The 19,617-nt window shown below is 41.9% G+C and overlaps 1 protein-coding gene across 3 annotated transcripts; it reads right to left on the reverse strand.

Moving 5' to 3' along the window:
• Positions 1-1,932: 1,932 nt before the first annotated feature.
• On the reverse strand, positions 1,933-19,577 carry KLHL22 (kelch like family member 22). Of its 3 annotated transcripts, none has more exons than XM_027696832.1 (7): positions 19,472-19,577; positions 9,847-10,116; positions 8,767-8,932; positions 6,899-7,617; positions 5,569-5,761; positions 4,116-4,349; positions 1,933-3,090 (listed from the first exon to the last, which is right to left on the reverse strand). In XM_027696832.1, the coding sequence occupies exons 2-7, from the start codon at positions 10,071-10,073 to the stop codon at positions 2,713-2,715; spliced, it is 1,917 nt and encodes a 638-aa protein (XP_027552633.1). In that variant the 5' UTR covers positions 10,074-10,116; positions 19,472-19,577; the 3' UTR covers positions 1,933-2,712. The 3 variants fall into 3 exon arrangements, with proteins under 3 accessions (XP_027552633.1, XP_027552634.1, XP_027552635.1); XM_027696833.1 differs by having other exon boundaries at positions 9,847-10,099; positions 19,472-19,564; XM_027696834.1 differs by lacking the exon at positions 19,472-19,577 and adding an exon at positions 9,520-9,668 and having other exon boundaries at positions 9,847-9,941.
• Between the last annotated feature and the right edge of the window lie 40 nt (positions 19,578-19,617).

Here is a 19,617-nt window from a genome sequence, read left to right on the forward strand (position 1 = left end):
ATGTCTGCTGAGTTAGAGAAAATTGTCAGTTTTAAAGCAAAGCAATTTTATTATTGTTTAGCCTGTGTGTTAGTTTGAAAAGGTACATGCTGGACTAAAATGAGCTACTGCTAAATGATTAGGATCAATTGAGCTAAGCTAAACTCCGTGGTTTTATACCTAAATGAAACACATGCAAATAAGATAATGCACACTGTAACTTTCATCAGTCCCATTATGCTCAGGTGTAAAGAAATTTTGGGGGTGAAAGCAACAGAATTTTTGTTTTTATCAAATAATAACTGCCTTAGGTTTAGTTCATGTAGCTTAGGGATATTACACCAGTAAGTAAAAAAAAAATAAATAATGCAGCACTAAGGCAGATGATCATCTGCTTTAAGGAAAAGTAATTTCCTTGTAACTGCATTCTAAGCCTTATATTGATTTGCTTTGCACAGCACCCGACTGCAACATTAATGAATAATGCAATCACAAAATTGCATACACTGATAAATGGAGTAACAGATGAGCTGACTATCTAAAAATCAGTATTCAAACACAGGAGTGACAGGGTAGAAGCTGGAAAACTCCCCCACGAGTTTTCTTAAGATATTTCTTTGGCTTATTAATTACTCATGAACATCTTATATTCTACGTAATCTAAGAATTAGCCTCTCAGCGTGGTTATTTGTAATAGTAAGTTATACCCTCTAGTGGTACACGTAGGAAAAGGAGCCAGACAAAGAATGATTATTTCTTTTTTCATTGTGAAAGAGGCTAAATAACATTTTATGTACACAACATAAATAACCCTATGACTTTGTATAACACAGGGTATCACTGTCTGTCAAGAAGTGCTAGTTAAAATGGAAAATGCACTACATTGAGTTAGCTGTCTGGGCCTAGATATGTCCTTATATCTGAGGGCTACATTTAATTCCTACACATTAAAAGTAACTCCTCAGGCAAAACAGAAATACTCATCAGTCTCTAATACTGCAGTGTAATAAAGTCTATATTTCCAGACTCTGTGTGCAGTCCAGAGTTCATTAGCAAAAAAAGATTTTTCTGAAAAAGCTCATAAACAGGGTTTCCTGCAGTTACCAGGTCTTTTATTTGCCAATTGGCAAAGGTTCAGAAACTGAGGTGAAAATTGACTGTGCTGGAGAATAAAATTCAACAAAAGCCCCTCTTACCAAGAAAAAGCTGTTGAACTTATTTAAAGAAGTGTGCAAATACTCTTTAATCTTTTTCCAGAAGCCCAGTCTACTAATATAGAATCACCTAGATTCATTTTGAAAACATCTTTGTTTCCATAACAGAATATCCCCAAGTAATGGGGTATCCAGAAACTCACTCTATGTCTGAAGTAGCACTGAAGTCCAGTATTTGTTGTGATGTGATGACCCCTGGAAATCATTCTGATTGTCACTTTGGTTTTGCCCTTCTGCAACCCCATTATTGCTACAAGATTTAAAAGCTTTTGGTAGTTTGCCAAGATTTTCTGGTGGCACTGATTATTTCCTACCCTTCCAAGAGGAAAGATCTCACACTATTCAGGTATCACACTAGTTCAGACTTTAAATCAGCTTCTAAACTAATGTTAAGCAAGATGGTAGTCAGGAACCAATTATTTTAAGGCCTTGTGAAGAAAGGATTTACTATGCCTTATCTTTCTCAGCTGTAGCTCCTGGCATTAGTTCAACTACTGCAGGGTCTTGGACCAATGTCATCTTCAATACTTCTTGTTATCTCATTATTATTTTTTCTTTTGCTGTGGCAAACCAATCTCTGTTCTCTTCATCCTCTTCTAAAGCATATAATAAAAGAATGAAAAAATTGCCCATTTCCCAGGCTGGTGTAACTCACTGATATTGTAGTAGTACTACAGGATCTAATTAAGCTCTCTAGCTTTCAGCCAACACATCACTGTTAATAAAACTGAGACAGCAGTTAAAAAAGTTCTGACAAGGATTTATTAATTTATGGTTGAGAACAAATGTGTCTGACAGTGGAACGATGAGATTGCCACACTCTGTACAGAGAGTTTTTTTCTAGAAATCTTCTTTCCACTGCGTTGACAGAACTTGCAGTATAGAAGTTCAGGAGTGGGTGTCAGTTCACAGACTCTCTCCCAGTTACAAGGATGGCTGCATGCCCAGATGAGATGAAGGTTCAGACTTTCTTGCTACTGTTCCTGTTTCTGTATGTTCAATCTTGCTGAAAAACCAATCAAGCTGTCTGACACCTGGCACAGGAGGGGGACACCAGGTGTCACCTCCCTGTGTTAAGCTGGCTGGGAAGTTTTATTACCAAAAAGAAAAGGAAAAATAAAATCTCAAAAAGCGATTTCAAGCTAAAAGCTGGAAGGAAAGAAGCTAGTCAAGCTGAGCCTTCTGTGCCTTTTTTTCTGTCCATGCTGAAGGTTGAGAAAAGCCTCCTTCAAAGGCAAAAAAACCTCTATACAACTGGGGGGGAATGGCAGTTCTGTGGTTACTTTAAAAATGTTGCTTTCTGGCAGGCGGGCAGGTGCTGCCTGTAAGTGCATTTTTGTGCAGAACACTTGCAGATGGGTAGATACTGATTGTGAACAGCATTTTGTGCGCAACACTTATATTTAAAACCTTTAAATACTGAGTTACGTATATAAGAAAGACATATAAAATCTCTTAAGTGTTTTCTCCAACCCTTAAATTCCTCATCCACTGGCAAAAAAATAAATATTAAAGTTTTCTAATCTTCGCTTGAATTGTCAAATTCCTCCCAGTCTGATACGCTCATAACTTCTGATGGAAAGTCAAGGTGATGCTTCATTCGGTCTGCGTGCCATTCTGAGAGCCATTTCTCTGTCTCCATTAAAATAGCCCTGGGCAATGTGAGGACACAGGCAGCCATCCCAGAAATATCATCCTCCAGCTGGGGTCCTTCCTCCCAACAGTCTCTCTCTGCATCGTAGATGTGGACATAGTCCATGCGGATCCCTCTGTTGTGGGATCTGCCTCCCAAGACATAAATCCTGTTGTCTAGGACTGCAATGCCTGGCTCTCCATGTCCTGCAGGAAGTGGACATACATTTGTCCACTGATCAGTGCTTGGCTTATAGCAGGCAACCTGCAAAAAAAAAAAAAGGAAAGAGATTAGCCAAAATTGAACTTGTATCCTAGTGACAGAGCCTGGCCATATGGCAAACTATTTAGGAAGAATATCATCCATCTTTTGACAGTGTGTTGATAGTGGAGAGAGCATATCACTGTGTAGTAGAAGTATAGTACTCAGCAGAAGATTGTGCATAGTTGCCACATAGCTTTGAATCACAAGTTCTGACCCTGCTGCTGGAGTAACAGCTGTATGTCATTCCAAAAATGCACACAAAAGTGAAAGAGCTGGAGACGTGTTAATATAAGGCCAGACATAATGCATCTGTTAGCATAAGAAAAAAATATGCTGGAACATACAAATATAACAAACCTGCTAAGCTGTCTCTGCACCACACATTGGAGAGTTTTTAATTTCATTGGGTACCTACTTGGATAACTGCTTTCACTTGTAAGCACCTTTTTATCATTCAGACACACTCTTCAGCCAGATTTAATTCTGCCATTTCCACTGGCTGTGTAAAAGCAGTTACTTTTCATGTCTTCTTTTCAAGTCTCTAGCAGTTCTAGAAGCTGTAATAAGATTCAAGAGAATTCTCTCCAGACATCACTTATCATCAGGTACTGTACATTCAATGGCCATCCAACATATCCTTAACAGCTCTGTCCTGCAATCACACATTGGTAATTCAGAAGTCCTCAACTTAGAAAAAATGCATACGGGAAGACAACACAAAGTCCATTTAGTTGATATGCTACTTACTAGGTATGTGCATGCCAATGAATGTTTTCCATCAAAAACATTTTAAAATTGATAAGAATTCCAAGTGCTGTAGCTTTAATGCTTTGTGGGTGAGACAATGTGTTCAAGGCAAACAGTAAATTGCAAGCTGTGCAGTTGAGTGGGGGAGAGCTGGTGCAGCAGCCATTGCTGGGCAGATGGTTTTATTTGCACACTTAGCAGGAGAAAAGCATTACATCAGCGTGCCAGCATCCAGAAGAGAGACTCCACCAAGGAAGACACAGGTATGACGCTCTCACCTGGTGAACATCCCTTCTGTAGCCAGAATCATTGTTGCTCCCTCCGATCACGTAGAGCTTTCCCAGCAGTGCAGCCATCCCGTGCCAAGCTCGTCTCACTGGCCCATCTGCTAAAACCTCCCAGCGGTCAGTCCTTGGGTCGTAACACTGCAGCTCCTTCAAATAGTCCTCTCCTCTCCTCCCACAGGTGATGTACATCTTCCCATCCAGCGCCGCTCCCGCATGGGCGTAAACCTGCATCACCACGTGGGAAAGCAAGAGGTGGAGGTCTGGATTTATGTATTTCTCCAAGTTTCAAGGTATGGAATAGACATTAAGGGAGTGACATTATTCATGAGTTATTCAGAGATCAAAATCTGAAAGGATTTTCTTACAGACAATTCTTTGTAAGTGATTATAAGTTTCTACAAGATTATAAGAATTTCTGAATGAAATACACTAGAATTTCTAAAATTTCCAGAACTGCAGTGGTCTCCTTCATTAGTGTTCCTCGATTAGAAGATCATTCATACTATAAACTTTCTCCCTAGACTACTTGGAAGCCTTTCTTGGTGATTTTTCTCATACAAGCAGTGTTATCAGGAATGCAAGTTATTCTACTTAGTAGCACTCAATTGAATCTTCAGGCTTTTTATATTTTCAGCACTGATACAACATTTATTATTTGTGACCTCATGCAAGCTGTTTATCCTCTTCTGCCTCTGCATCCCTTTTGTAAAATGCAGTAATATTTATATTTTTAAGGTGTCCTGAGATTCTCAGTTATGAGGCATTATTTGTGCTGGTCACTTGGCCCAAGAATTTTAAAAGTTGTAGTAGAAATCAGCATAGTTTCTTGAAAGATTACTCAGGATTTTAATTTTCATCCCTAACCAAGATTCATCAAGCAGTTGTCCCTATTTATCTTGCTTCTTTGCAGCACTTTTAACCTGAAAATGGAAATTCTTGTGGTTTTTAGCAGCATTAGAATTTAGAACTCATTTCACTCAGAATCCCAATTCCAGAACTTGTTACCCAATCTCACTTCTGTGTCCAGGAACTAGGAAATTTATAAGTTCCTTCTTACTGGGAAATTATCTCTTCTGATCAGGATTAAATCATGTTGTCAGGACTGTAAGTGAGAAGCTTGCACTACTGTGGCTCATAGTTTACCTGCCCAGGAGAAATGGGAATTTCCTTCATGTTATGTGTTCAATTTTAAATACTTTTAAGGATTGACGCAATAAGGGTGCAGGCAAAACCAACAAGAAAACACAAAAAATAAGCATTTAAGATGAAAATGTAATTTACATATATTGTTATTTTCTTGTAATTCACTTATCCCATATACAGAGGCTACTGTTTTCCATCTGAATATCAGCAAATTTAAAGATACACAGGAGAAAAACATCTAAAAAGATTAAATCAGGAAGGGGAACTGTAGTAGTGTGTGTGTGGCTAATGCACTCCTTACCTCCTTCTTCAGAGGTGTCACATATTCCCAAGTGTTGCTTTTAGGGTCATACCTCTCCACTTCCCTCAGGTCTTCATGGTAATCTCGGCCTGCGACAGCATATATATAGTTGTCCACAACACAAACACTGAGGTCAGCGTGCTCTTGCTGCAGGGACTGGATCTGGAACCATCTGTTGTGCCGTGGGTCGTACCTTGTAAAAGAATGGGATCAAAGAAAGTTATCTGTACAGCCATGGAATCATTTCTGGAATACCAGACAGCACCACAGATGTGGGTTACTGCTCTGCCTTCGGCTGAGATTGAGCTCAGCTGTAAGCGAAGTGAAATTTGGCATTGTCAACATTTTATTATTAGCAATGTTGTTTTATGCTATTTTTAGAAGATGTATTTTAGCTGACATAATCATGTTATAAAAGCCTATGTTTTCCATTATCTTATACACTGCTGTCAGGTTACATATCAAAGTCTCTGTTTGCACAAAGCCATTCTACAAGGTAAAACAGTCTAAAAATAGCACAAAGACTAAATCTGGATCCTCAAGAGTACAAGAAGGGCATAAATATGTAGTGGGTTCTTTGATTCTTTTCCCCAAATATCTGCTGCTCAAAGTAAAGCTCATAATTCACTTTTAGATCAAACTATCTCATCTGGTAATTTTAGTTACAAAAAAACCTGTTTGTGAAGTGAAACTATGCATACCACAAAATAAGAGCAACTCAGCTAAAACTGGTAAAAATGACCACAATATAAAGACAACAGGGTTTATATCTGTTTCTGCAATACAATAGGCATGAAGGACTAAATCTGATCCTTTCTCCTGCTTTTTTCCCTGTCACAGAATAACTACTATAAAAGGACCCTGGAATGCTGCTATTGTGCACACTGATTCTTGAAAATCTATTGGTAATACAATTTTACTTAAAACCCCTGTTTGGTTGCTATATCCCTTTGTGCTGGGACAAAAACTACACAAAGAGGACTTGCAGAAAATCCTAGTTCAAGAGCATCTAGACAACCCTGAGTTCTAGGTTCATAACTGGTTCCCACACCCTTATTACTTCCCCCCTCCAAAAGGCAGAAAGTAGCACATGTAATTCTCTTGAATGAGTAGCTGTTTCTACCCTGCCAGGCTTGGCTTTGTCTCATAAGCACTGCTGGATGCTTTCTGTTACTACGAGGCTCACTTCTTGTGTTTTCTTTCAGTGAGACTCCTGCTCAGTTCCTAATCTTTTGGCCAGCAAGGGTACTGACTGTGCTATTGGCTTATTGACTTAGAAACAGGCAACAGGGTGGCAATAAAAATGATAGCAGGATTATCCTTCTCTTACCTCCAACACCTTGACTCTGCTCGAAAACCACTTACATTGTTGTCTCCACCAATTAAATATACAAAGTTATTGAGAACAGCAATCCCTTGATTGGACATTCTGGGGGCTAGTGCAGCTGTAAAGTGCCTCCACTCTCCCAACAAGGGGTTCAGATACTTGGCTTGATCACTGAGGACAATGGATGGAGTAGAATGCATCCCTCCAAATCCCACTACACACTGGAACTCTGATCTCAGCTGTGTCTGGGAGCTCTGAAGCATTGGCTGAAGACATTCATTCTTGTGGTACATTAATGCATCTGCAACTGTATCTTTTAAAGGACATGGACTTAATTTGTCATGAAGCCTTTGCAGGATCTGGGGTTCCATCAGAGGAAAACGAACTGTCTCAAGTAGCTTAAGGGGCTCCATCAGGGAGACCTGATCTGCCTCCAGTTGTTCTGGAGAATAATGATAAAAAAGTGCTCCATCATAAACTTCAAACTCATAGTTAACCTCCAAACGGTTGCTGCTGAGAAGGGAGTAGACCTTCTGCAAGGGTAGCTGTCGGTACACTTGTGTCCTTGAGAAAGCTGTGAAGTTCTTCAAAATGTAGGAGTCCAGCTGCTCACTCAAATGCCTCAAGTCATAGTGGTCAGCAAGTTTGTACACATCGAGGATGTTCTCTTCATCTACCCAGGACATGAGGAAATCACAACAGAACTTAATGACTTCTGGAATCTGCAAGAGAGAGAGATTTTTCATTTCAGACACCACCTGCCTCACGCTTGGGAGACACGGGACAGAAGCCTGGGATGACTGTAAGAAAATTCCTCAAGATGACTGCTCTCCTCACAGTCTGATCACCATGTTCACTGGTACCCTATTCACCTTTCTGCAGAGAAAAAGAACTCAACGTGGGTACATAGAAGATCATAACATAGAACTTCTAGCCACACTGTATTGTAAGCCTATAAGTTGGGCTTCAGGTGCAGCAGCAATGTGTCTTCCAAGATACATGGGACACTGGACAGCCAGGCTGCCTGCTTTGTTAGGCTGCCTGGGAGCAGTCAGGAACATGGAAGGACATGGGGATTACAGTCACTCCGTATTTGTCCTTTCAGAGCACTATAGGCATACTATATAACAGGCTGTATCTGTAACAAATATATCACTCAAGAGCACAAGAAGCCATTGGAAAGGAAAATGAATATTCAGTACTGTCTTCTGAATACAACTTGAAGTTGTATCTGGCAGGAGGAATTACTGGCAAGCAAACAACTGTGTCCAAGAGCCCCTCTGCTAACAAAGTGCTGCCAAGTGTGTAAAAATCAACCAAAGCAAGCACTCACAAAGTTTAAGTACCAAAGCCTTGTGCAGCAGTTAGCTGCAGGGGAAATTAGACAAAAATACTTATCTTAGAGGCATGTGAACCCTGCACTTAGTTAGAAACTATAGTGGTAGGATTTCCTGTAGCGAGGGGTCAGGACAGGTTATGATCCTGTGGATTCAACTGGGAAGACCTTGAGCAGTACAATAGTTTCTGAGCAGCAAAGTCTGTCCTTTACCATAGGCCAGAAGTATTCTGTTCCAGGGAAGCTTTCATAAGCTTCAGTGAGAATGGAATGCTATATGAAATAGTCCTCTAGATGAAATGGTGAATGTTTATAAGTAATGAAATCCTTGGCACAAATGAGATGTGCAAGTACTCATTCATTGTTCCTACCCTTCCACAGTTAGTTCCAGTGGCTACGGCATCCCAGAAATCCTATCCAGACCCATTCTCTTATTCACCCCTGACTAGATCTAGCCAGATATCCATATTTTCTGTTTCTTTCATTGTTGCTTTTGTTTCTTGCCTTTTTTTTGTCACATCTCCCAGTACCTCACCTGAAGCTGACAGGCTGCAGCTAAGGTTTCCTGTACACTGTTTACACTGAGTTCCAGCTCAGAAGTGTAAATGAAGTTCAAGATTTTACACATTGCATTGTAGGAGATGCCATGAATATGAACTTCTTCTTGTTCCATCTCTCTCAGTCCTCCTGCAAACATTCCTCTGCAAAACAGACAATGGCACATGCTATGGCAGATTTGCATTGAAGCTATTTTCAGTTTGCTTATCTTATGTTGTCCTGGGAACATAAAAAATATTCAGAAAGATAAAAACCTAGCTAGACACTTCTATGGGATTACCTCTTCTCTAAGCTAATGATACAAAGAGTACAGGCCTTCAGGACCTACCAAAGTAACTCTTCATTCTGCAGGAAAACAGTAGGGGCCACCCAAAAGTTACCGTTCAGACCTAAAGGACTTAAATACAGACCCAGTACATATGGATAGTCAATGGTCAAAGGCAGATACTTTGGGTACGGAGGAAGAGTTAAAACAGAGGAACTTGGGACTGTAGGAATTTTTTCTGCGTTAGAGCAGTTCTTCCTCCAGTTAGAATTTGTCTGGATTGCCTTCGATTTGTTTCTTTGCTCTATGGAAATAAAGTCAGTTCAAGAAACTACTCATGAAAGTGACTGGGGAATGCCTGGTTTAATGCAGAGGCAGTCACACTATGGGCACATAACAGAGTGACCCACTTCCAGTGACTTTTTGTGTATTATGAAATGATCACCACAATGGGCAAAGTCTTACAATGCTAAGGTTATGTTAAAAGCCACTTAGAGTGCACTTATGCAGAAGGCATCTGTTCAGATAGTCTCTCCTCTTTATAAACCTCCAAGTACCACAGGCAGTGAATTTAGTGGAGGTAAGCTCAATGTGCAGGAACAAGAGCTTTACTTCTGTAGAGAAATAACAGAGAGATGAATAAAGCCATAGTTAGTATATTGAAACACAGTCAGCTCCATCTTATGGGTCTGATTTCAGATCCAAAAGCAGTGTGCCAAGAGAGAAGAGTTGGGAGCTGCAGGTTTGAATAACATTCAGACACATGCTTGTTACTGCCGGGCTGAGGGGTACCTGAAATAGTCACAGGATGCAGCCAGGAGGATGCGATGAGCCTCGATGGGTTTCTCCTCCACTACCAGAACTACATCGAAGAGGATGCTGCTGTCCCGGAGAGACACGAGGCCACTGAGCAGGGCCTGGGAGTGCTCGGCACTGCGGTACGTGTTGCTGGTGCGCTGCTGGAGGGAGGGCTCGAGTTGAGCTTTGTGTGGCTGAGTCAGCTCCTGGTCCTCCGCCATCCCAGGCAAAAATGCTCAGCCACCAGCTGTAGCAGAATGAAATCTGTGAGACAACAGAATCAGCAAAGGTTTGTGGCTTTTGCTTTACAAATGGTCCTCTGACCCCTGCCCGTCACAGAAAATAAATCAAAGCAACTCTTCAGTCAGTAGAGACACAGTTCTACCCTGAAGAAATGATTCTGAATTATGATACTGGAAATAGTCAGATGGACATCAGCACATCAAAGTGGCAGAAAATGGTTTTTCAAACAAGTGTTCTGACTCGGGTTTTCAGTCCAAGAGTCAGAGTAGGTATCATATGGGGATAATCTTTTTTCTTAGCAAGAGTTTCACTTCCCAACCCACTACCAAACCCCTTTGTTTCTTTTGCATTTCTGCATCATTTATAATTAAAAAACAGACTGAATTTTTGACAAATTCCAAATTATATCCTCAGATAATTTTGCTGCAATATAAACTGCACTTTCCATCTTTCTCTTGATATCTTACCACAGAATCAGAGAGTTCTCCTCTCTCCCTGTCTTTGCTTTTTCCAATTTCTGTAGCTGAGCACATTTATAACTGTAATTCTGTAAAATACTGTGTGAAATACAGTATACTGTGAGTTTCTCTATCGTGACAACTTCAAGCTATTGTGCACAACTGCTCTCCACTTCCCCTGTGATTCCCTCCAGAAGGTATTTCCTCCAGCATAGGCACTGTAGAGGGCTATCCTGTACCTTTTTCTAGGGCTGCCACTGACACAGTGGGAAGGTCCCCTACAGTACATGGGGAAACATCTGTAAAAAGCTGGCTGGAAGTGATTGTGTTTCATGTCTACAGTCAAGCACTCAAAATCTCATGAGTCCTCTTCTACCATCCTGTAATTTACCCTTTCCATTGTCTTTGAAGATGTCAGAAGTTGTAGCAGTTACAGCTTATAGACCCTATCCAGTTGTCAGAGCACATTAAAAAACACCCCAAATTAGCAAAAGGAAGTAACTGAGCTGATATGGCTGCTTATCATATTTATAACAGCCTCTCCTCCAGCAGCCTGGGAAATAGCTTAGTGGCACAAGGGACAGTCACAAGGGATTATCAGCAGTCAGGGAAGCAAAAGCAAAACAAACCCAGCAAATCCAAACAAACACTGAAGAAATGGAACCATTGTTTAATTGTGCCAGCCACAGATAGCAAGTGCAGCATAGGAAATCTCACAAAGTGATGCAGGTATTTGGTGTTCGGGGCAGTGAGGAAGGAGCTACTTGGATGACACCAAGAAATATGAAAATATTTATTGTGCTGCCTGAGGGAAGTTAGCCTACACTGTCCAAAAAAATAGGTTAGCTAGCTAAGTGTTATTGCATGGTGAACGGGATGGAAAAATCCCTTAAAAAGTGCATTAATGCCTGCCTGCTCTTTGCCAGCAAAACCAAGACAGCAGCTCAGAAGAGGAGCTCTGGTGAGACATCCTTCTGGGGAGCACTCAGGTCGATTATACAGGGGAAACTATCCGTCATCACCTGAAGAGATGAGTAATGGATTATTTTTCATGACAGGTTGATGCTTTTCCTAGAAATAAAATGAAAGCAGACAAAACATTACAGTATCATTTGATTTGCTCCTGGGGACTACTAAGAGTGATGGATTGAAGCAAGGGAGATAATACAGTAAGAAAGGCAACTGAAACAGTGAGTGTAACAAGATGGTGATCAGTCATTTCCCATTTCACCAGAAGGGAATAAATGCAGCAAAACCAAAGTAAGGTGAGATATGGTCCAAATGAGGAACTGATTCAGATTGACTCTCTTAATGAAGTTTAATGTGGTTAATGCTCCAAAACTCCTCTTCTTAGAGAGTTGTACCAAAAGAAGTCTCTATGAGAGTAAAATCATTGTATCAAAAAGCAGAAGTGAAAGTAACAAACAAACTGTTTTCTGAACTCAAAGACTTTTCATGAGCAGGGGAAATGGCAGGACCTTTGATACAGTCTTACAGTGTGTCATACAGTGTAGTCATTGGTGGAAGAGAGGCTGGGAAGAGAGAAATGAGAGAGAATAAAACTACACAGGCCACTGAACCCCCCATAGCAAGTGTTAGCAAAGAAATGTATTGTAGGGGAAGCACTTTCCAGAGAGAGAGAGACATGCAGGGTAGGGTGAGAAACCTGTGTAATCATGCCAAGCCTTTATTTATCTACTTTTAATTAATATGACTGTACACAGTTACTATTCAGAATATCCTGTATCCAAATTATCTTAAAGAGTGACAGAAAGGGGATGAAGCTCACAGCAAGTAAAGCCCCAGAAGGGACCCTATCTTAAAAATATGGTAACTGGAACCAGGAAGATCAAATGGTATTATGAAAGAGAGTAAATAAAATAAATAAATACAAAGAAGATAAGAAGATAAATAATTCAGGGATTCTGTAGCCTATAGGAGCATTAGTATCTGCACTGCATCTCAGTGACAAGTGAGGCTGTCTTGGAGATCTGCAGGGAGTTTATCTCACTGCTAGTTCTAGTAGATATGAACTCGAATTATACCACATCTGTCATCAGTAGCTGAACAAACCAGCCCTTCCAGCAGAGCTGTGGTAAGCCCAGTGTGGTCAAACACAGAGGCTGGGAGTGCAGCTGAATCATCCTCCACAGCTGATTTTTGGCCAGTCCACAGCTGAGCCTACGGATATTTGGTAGACTCTACTTGCTGAATTTTGTCAGTCCCTACTTCCTGTTCTCAAGTTCTGCCCCTGGGTTGTACCTTGGCTGGTCCTGGTGAGCTGGATGTCCCTCAGGGTGGTCACTCATGCATCTACATCAACTCAAGAGCTGTCTTGTGTGTCTGGAGCACAGAGACACTATGATATGGAAACCCACCTATCTATAGCTACCCATGAGTATTTTGCCATCCACAGTTATTTGCCACCGACCAGTTTTGGATGTGTAGGTCAAATGTCAATGGTGCTGTGGAAAAAATGTTGCATCCTACTGTATGGGTACAGTATATGTGGTCTAAAAGTTGCCAGCACTCATAAGCTCTTTTTGTACGTGGATATGTGAAGTTTCTTAATCACACTGTGGCTATTCAGTGAACTTCTGTGCTGTTTCATGTACTCCCCTACTGTCCTAATCTGGGCTCCAAGGCTCATAAATAAGTATACATGTCTATTGTCATAGTTTTAACCAGTGGTAACAGACTGCTCTAGAAAAATTCTCACTCCAATCATTTTAACAAACTGTTCCCAAGCTATCAAATTAAAGGTGAGCATTTGAGGTATTAGTCTATGGTGTCTGACTGACATAGGTGGTTAAGTCCTCATTGAGCCCGAAGCCAAGAAAAGCCTCTTAACTCCAATCTAGGTAGTTTTAGGAGCTGGTAGAAAAGAGCTGTAAGACAAAGAAGGATAGAGGACCATCAAGTGGCTGTAGGGGATGACCAGCAAGATTCACTCAGCTGAGTGTGCTCATCTCTGTAAAAGCTGCACAAGGAGCAGCTGGGCTTGGGTGGTAGGAAGTTACAAAGAGTGGCTGCTGAAGCAGGGTTAGGGGGTTGTGTTGTGGGCTTCTTTGAAAGAAAAGGGGGTTGGTTTTGGCGTTTGAGTTTTCTGGATTAAATGCAGTGTGCTTGGTGAGCTGATAGTTTTGTGTATTTCTCTCAGTATAGTTCTAAATGCTGACTACAAATTTTCTGGGGAGGGATTCTGCTGTTAGCACAGCGGCTTGCTTCTCAAACTGTGTGGTCTAACCATGATCTGTGTGCTTTGTGCCTTTGTTACTGTCTAAAAATCTGGTAGTCCAAACAGTGGAAATGTGCTGTTTCATGTGTGATGTACCAGCTGGGTGGGGGGAATGACTGTAAAGGTATCTAATAACTCTTATGCATTGTCAGTGTCCACCAGTGTTAAAAATTACAAGGAAATGTATTGAATACACCATATATTTTGAGCCCAAAATAATTTAACCCTATCTCCTCAATTTTTTTTTTTTTTGCTTAATCTTTATTAAAACAAACAAACATGCAAAATACCTAAATGTAATGCAAGCAGGACAGTTCAGAATGGAGAGAGAACAGGTTTGTTCCCTCTATCCTGAGCCTCTCAACTGTCAGCTTCTTGCTTGTAAGGATGTTTTTGAGGCCTCTCTGCTCTCTTACTTCTCTTATTAAGAAACTATAGCTCTGTGACTGAGCCAAGTTCCTAGAAATCTGAGTAATATGTTTTCTTTCCCTTCTCCTCTTGTGCAAGTTTCTTAGTACTGGTCAGCTGTTAACACTGGGATCCAGTGGCTAAGTACTGCAGGACTAACCCTAGGATGGAAAAGATGAGGAATTCCTTGGGTTCACTGGGCTTCTTAAACAGTAGCAAAGAACAAGTGTTCTCTTGTGCTGTGGGATGCTGTCTGCAGAAACAGGGGAAGGCAAGTTTTTGTTCCAACCACTTTGAAACTGCAGAGAAAATCAGACTACGTTTTCTCTGTTGAGTGCACAAGTTATTTGAGCCTGCAGTTATGTTGGTCTGCATTTGTCTGTTGGAGCACATGGGTTCATGCAGGGATTAACTTTAAGGTATTACAATTGAGTGCCCAGTACATAAAGAGGAAGGAAGCAAATGAGGTCAGTAATTGTATGTGCACTTCTACAGACAAGTGTAGGAAGACTTTCACTGTTTGGTCACTTTGAATCAAGGAGTTAAAAAGCCAAAAGAGACACAAAAATCCCCCATAAATAGCAAAACCCTCAGGGGTACCTAGAAACAGAAAACTGCTCTTTTTCAGTAGACTGAAATTTTCTATATTCTGTGTCTGGATTCCATTTAGGAATGAAGAGAAGGCAGCCATACCTTGCAATGGAGGGACCATGAAGGAAATCTAGTACTTCCTTCTATTTCCTGTATTATATACAAAGTTCACTGTCTCACTAGTGGTCCCTGGTAATAAGCTGTGGACACAGTGGAAGCTACAGTATCTCAGTGACTTGTTGGTAGCTCTGTGGGATTGTCTTGTATTCAAACTCCATTTCCACAACATGCTTCTGCAGACTACTGGCATGAAAAAAAGTAGAAGGCTTTTGATTATTAAATTGAAATAACTCCTTAACTGCCCATGAAAAGAGTTGTGGGTAATTTTTTTAAAACAAAATCCCCTTTCCAATTAACAATAGAATACTTGCTTTCACAACAAAAGTATGTGGCTTATGACTGAGGAATTTGGCATTGGGCAGGAGGAATTTAGGGAATTGATTGTAGCTTGATCATTCAAATGGCAAAATGGTGAGAAACTGGTATGGTGGCTTGCTCTTGTGCTCACTGAAAATCCTGCTTCTTTTAAGAACAAAAGGTATAGGAATACCTCAGCTAGAAGCATGGAGGGGAAAAGTTAGTGGCATGGCAAAATAGATGTGGTAGAGGGGTCTGTCCTACCTGAATGTTTAAGTGCAGAGCAGTTGTTACACCACAGAGTTTCCGTGCTGCCATTATAGCTAACACAGCTTTTATTTTCTGGTGAGACATAGTCTGTGCACTGATCCTGTGCTTTAAACTCAGTGTAGATAATCCAGAGTGCTGAAGTCTGATATTGGTGTTACATGGCATGATACACACCCAGGCAAGTATTCACCCCTTCTATGACCAGCATCCAGGTCACAGAGTGATGCTCCTATTGTGTGGCGCATGTGTGGGTTTGGGGGTGGTTTTCTGGTAAAGTTGTGCTGACAGCCTTGATTCTCTACTGTAGAGAAATGGCTGGATGCAGGAAGGATTATCCAAGTTAGTTTCTATGGAAACTTGAGACATTTTTGTATTCAAGAGCTCGTGGCTGTCAGTTACATCTCTACAAAGAGGTGTTTTACGCAGATAGTGATATTTTCTTGTGCATCAGCTGTGCCCAAAATAAACCAGAGCTTGCTGGTGTCGGGTATCCAAATCTGTTTAGCTTACTGCTATATGGACAGGTGGCTCAAGCTTGGTGGGGGTCCCATGCTTTCTTAAAATTGTGGAATAAATTAGACTGGAAAGAAACTTGGGAGGTCTCTAGTCCAATCTGTGCTCAAAGCAGGGAAACCTTCAAAATCAGGTCAGGGTGCTGAGAGCCTTATTGAGTGCAAACTCTCCATCCCTGTCAATAATCAGAAAACTGACTGTTTAACCACCAGATTTGTTTTCTTTATCCATCTGATTTTTTTTCCTACTATTTGTGACACTCGCCTCTCACCCTTGGCACTGTGCACCACAAAGGAGAGTTTGGCTTTGTTTTCCTGTAGCCATTAGCTTAAAAAATGGCAACTGGCTCTGACCTTATCCTTTTCTTCCCTGTACTGAACAAACCCAGTGTTCTTGCCTTGCACGTGCTTGTATCTTCTTGTACGTGCTCCTGCCCCCTGTGGTTCCTCCACTGAACTCTCAGGTTTTTCTTTCATTAAGAGCTCAAAGCTGGGCATGGTGTATTCAAATTTTTTTGGCTTGCAAGTACTGAATAGAGTGGGAAATAATAATTTCACATGACCCACTGGCTGTGCTCTTGCTAACACAGCCTAGTGTGAAGCTGGGCCCTGTTGGAAGAATCATATTCAACTTGCTGCTCCTCAGGAACCCCAGGCTCTCTTCTTTCAAAGCTGAATTCTAGCCAGGCTTGTCTCCAGTATATGGAGTTACTCTGACCCAGGTGCATGACTTTGCTTTTGATATTGAAATTTATGTAGTTCCTCTTGGTCCACTCTCAAAGTCTGCTGATGCCCCTCAGTTGCAGCTCTGTCCTCTTTCTTGCAGGCCATATTCATCATAGCTTTTTCCTAACACAGAACAACCAGTGTGTTGTGCTGGTTGTGATCCAAATACATTAGGCCCTTAAAAGTCTGAGTGCACTGGAGGAAATTTAATATCTGTGCCCTAAGGCTTCCCACATCTTCATTTCTCCCTAGGGAGTAACAAGGGTTAGGATCTAAACCAGGCTTCAGCTGAAAGCCTGACAAGATAATATGCAAGATTAGAGCAAAGTGCTGGTTATGCTGAGTCTGAGGGGTTGCAGATGCAAAGAGGCAGAACCTGGCTATGTACCACATTTTAACAGGGCAGGGGTCACACAAACAGATCAGCTAGGCAGCAAGTGTGCAGAAAGGGGAGGCAGCTGGGTGCCTGCCAAAACAGCTCAGAAAACAAATGTGATGCCACAAACAATGTAAAATGAAGAGCAAAACTATTGTTTGTTCTAACTGGAGTGCAAATACCGGAATAATTCACCAACTACGTGATAATTTGTAATGGGCACTTGTGAGACTGTTTGGTACATAGAAGACAATTGAGTTCACAATTATGTGTAGACAAGACTTAAGCCAGTTTCATGCTTTTTGAAGAAAAATGGAAGAGAAGGGGGGTGAAGGAAAGGCAGAAGCTTTGCTCAGCACTGCTGCTTTCAGAATTTTCCCTCTCTATGCATTCACAACTGCGCAAAAATAGATCCTCTTTCTGAAATATTTCACTTTAGGAACCTTCTACAACTACAAGAAACAACCCAAACAACTCCTTTTGACCAAGATCCTCTGAAAAGGAAAGAAACGAGGATATCTGCTAGTACATCATATCTCAGCATTACGTTTAAGTGCTCAAATGATGACACACTTCCCCTGGTCTGTGCCCACCATCTTCCTTTACATCACTAATGGAAATATGCAATCACACACTCTGGGCTGAGTTTCTGAGCCATTTTCAGTTTCCAGCATAAGTAGTATAGTTGGAGTGTGGGAGGAAACCAAAAGGTGTGACTTGGCAAACTGCTTCTGCGAACTACGCTGACTCACAAGTTTTGGCATTCGCTCCTTTCAGAAAACACCTGGGGTTTTTTTGGTTTTGTTTTTTTTCCCCCCCAAGCCTATTACAAGCTATTTCTAAGACATATCAAGATTAAAACATCTCATATTTAATGTGTATATGGCAAAACAACCATGAAACATATCTATATTTAAATATATGGATATTTTAAATGATTTTTCCCTAGCATAACCTGAAAAGTGTGAGTTTTCTAAGCTGAATGTTTTGCCTCATCCATAACAAGTTTGCAACTTACACAAATTCATAGAGTTGTAATGTTTTTTGTTGCGCATTTTGGGAGGTGGCCTGTGGCCCAAGTGCTACCAAAAAATTGCCATAAGGAAAACAAAAATTAAATACAGTGCTAAAATATTTTCTCTTATGGCTTCAGTATCATTTGAAGAGTTTGATTGTCTTCTACTATGTTTTTTCTTTTTTTTTTCTTGTTCCTAATCTTGAAACAAAATTTATTTTGTCATCTAAGTCTTTCAATAGTCATGTTCTGTTTTGGGTGGAGCAGCTGCTTGTCTTTGAAGGAAGGATTGTTAACCAACAATATTTAGACAAGGTGTTTACCCTAAAAACAACTGGCTTACCAATAAAGTTCCATTTTTTTCCAGACTCGGGAGATAGTGTTTAGGCCTATGTCCAGATAGACCTTGGAAATCTCAGGAACATGTTCTTCTGACAGAATTGTTTTAATTATTCCAAGAATTCTTAGAAAACCCTTCAGAAATCCTAAAGTCTTTTCCTTAATAAGAACAACACTTTTTTTTTTAATGAGGCTTCTATGAGATTAAACTCTTTACTAAGTAACAACTATGTCGAAATTGACAGTTTATAAATTAGTCAGCTGTATATGTTCAATGAATTTTGAGAGACTCAGCTAGCTGGCAAGGTTTGAATCTGGTTTGTTGAACTGCTTAAATCAATCACGACTCTTTAGTATTCTAAAAAGCAAGGAGGAAAAAACTTAGAAAGTAGTTACAAGTACAACAATTAAGTGAGCTGGAAGAAAGCAAAGGCCTCTTTCCAGCTCTGATTTCTCTAGCAAATGCAGGTTTGTTCACGTTCTTCGCCACATTAATGCCAGGATCTGTGAGCTTCTGCCCCGTAACTTTGACATTTCCCCATCAGGGACACCTGGGCTTGCACATCACTGAAAGGGGCAGCCTGGCTCTCCACCAACCCTGTGACGAGGGGGTGAAAGCCAGCTGGAACACAGTTATGCTCTTACTTTCTATTCCCGGGTTGCAAACGCCTCTGCAGGTCCCGAGCCCCGCTGTGGCCCCACCTGCTCACCCCCCGCAGGTGAGGCAGCCCGGGGTAAAGCCCCGCACAGGTACGCGGGGCCCGGCCTCGCCCTGCCGGCTCCTCGGGGGCTTGGTGCGGGCAGCAGGACCACGGCCAGGGGCTGCCGGGCCCGGCGGGACGGGGGTGCTCGCCCTGCCCCGGCACCGCCGCCGCCCTGGCCGTTGCCCCCGCACCCCTCCCGTTACCCCCCCGGGCACCCCCGCGGCGAGCGGGGCCGGGACAGGCTCCGGGGGGCTCGCTCGGCCCCCCGGGGGAACGCACAGGGGAGCCCTGCCCGGGGCCCCGCTCCCCCCGCAGCACCTACCGAGAGCGGCGGCGGCGCCTCCGCCTTCATGGGCCACCCGGAACCCGCCGGGCGAGGGAGGGGCGGCGGCGGCCGGAACCGGGGCGGGCGGTGGGGGCGGCCCCCAGCGGCGCCCGCGGTGTGCTGCGGTGTGCGGCGGTGCCGCG

This window comes from Neopelma chrysocephalum, unplaced genomic scaffold (assembly GCF_003984885.1).
Source record: "Neopelma chrysocephalum unplaced genomic scaffold, ASM398488v2 Primary Assembly neopelma1_116, whole genome shotgun sequence".
In the NCBI taxonomy this organism is placed as follows: domain Eukaryota; kingdom Metazoa; phylum Chordata; class Aves; order Passeriformes; family Pipridae; genus Neopelma; species Neopelma chrysocephalum.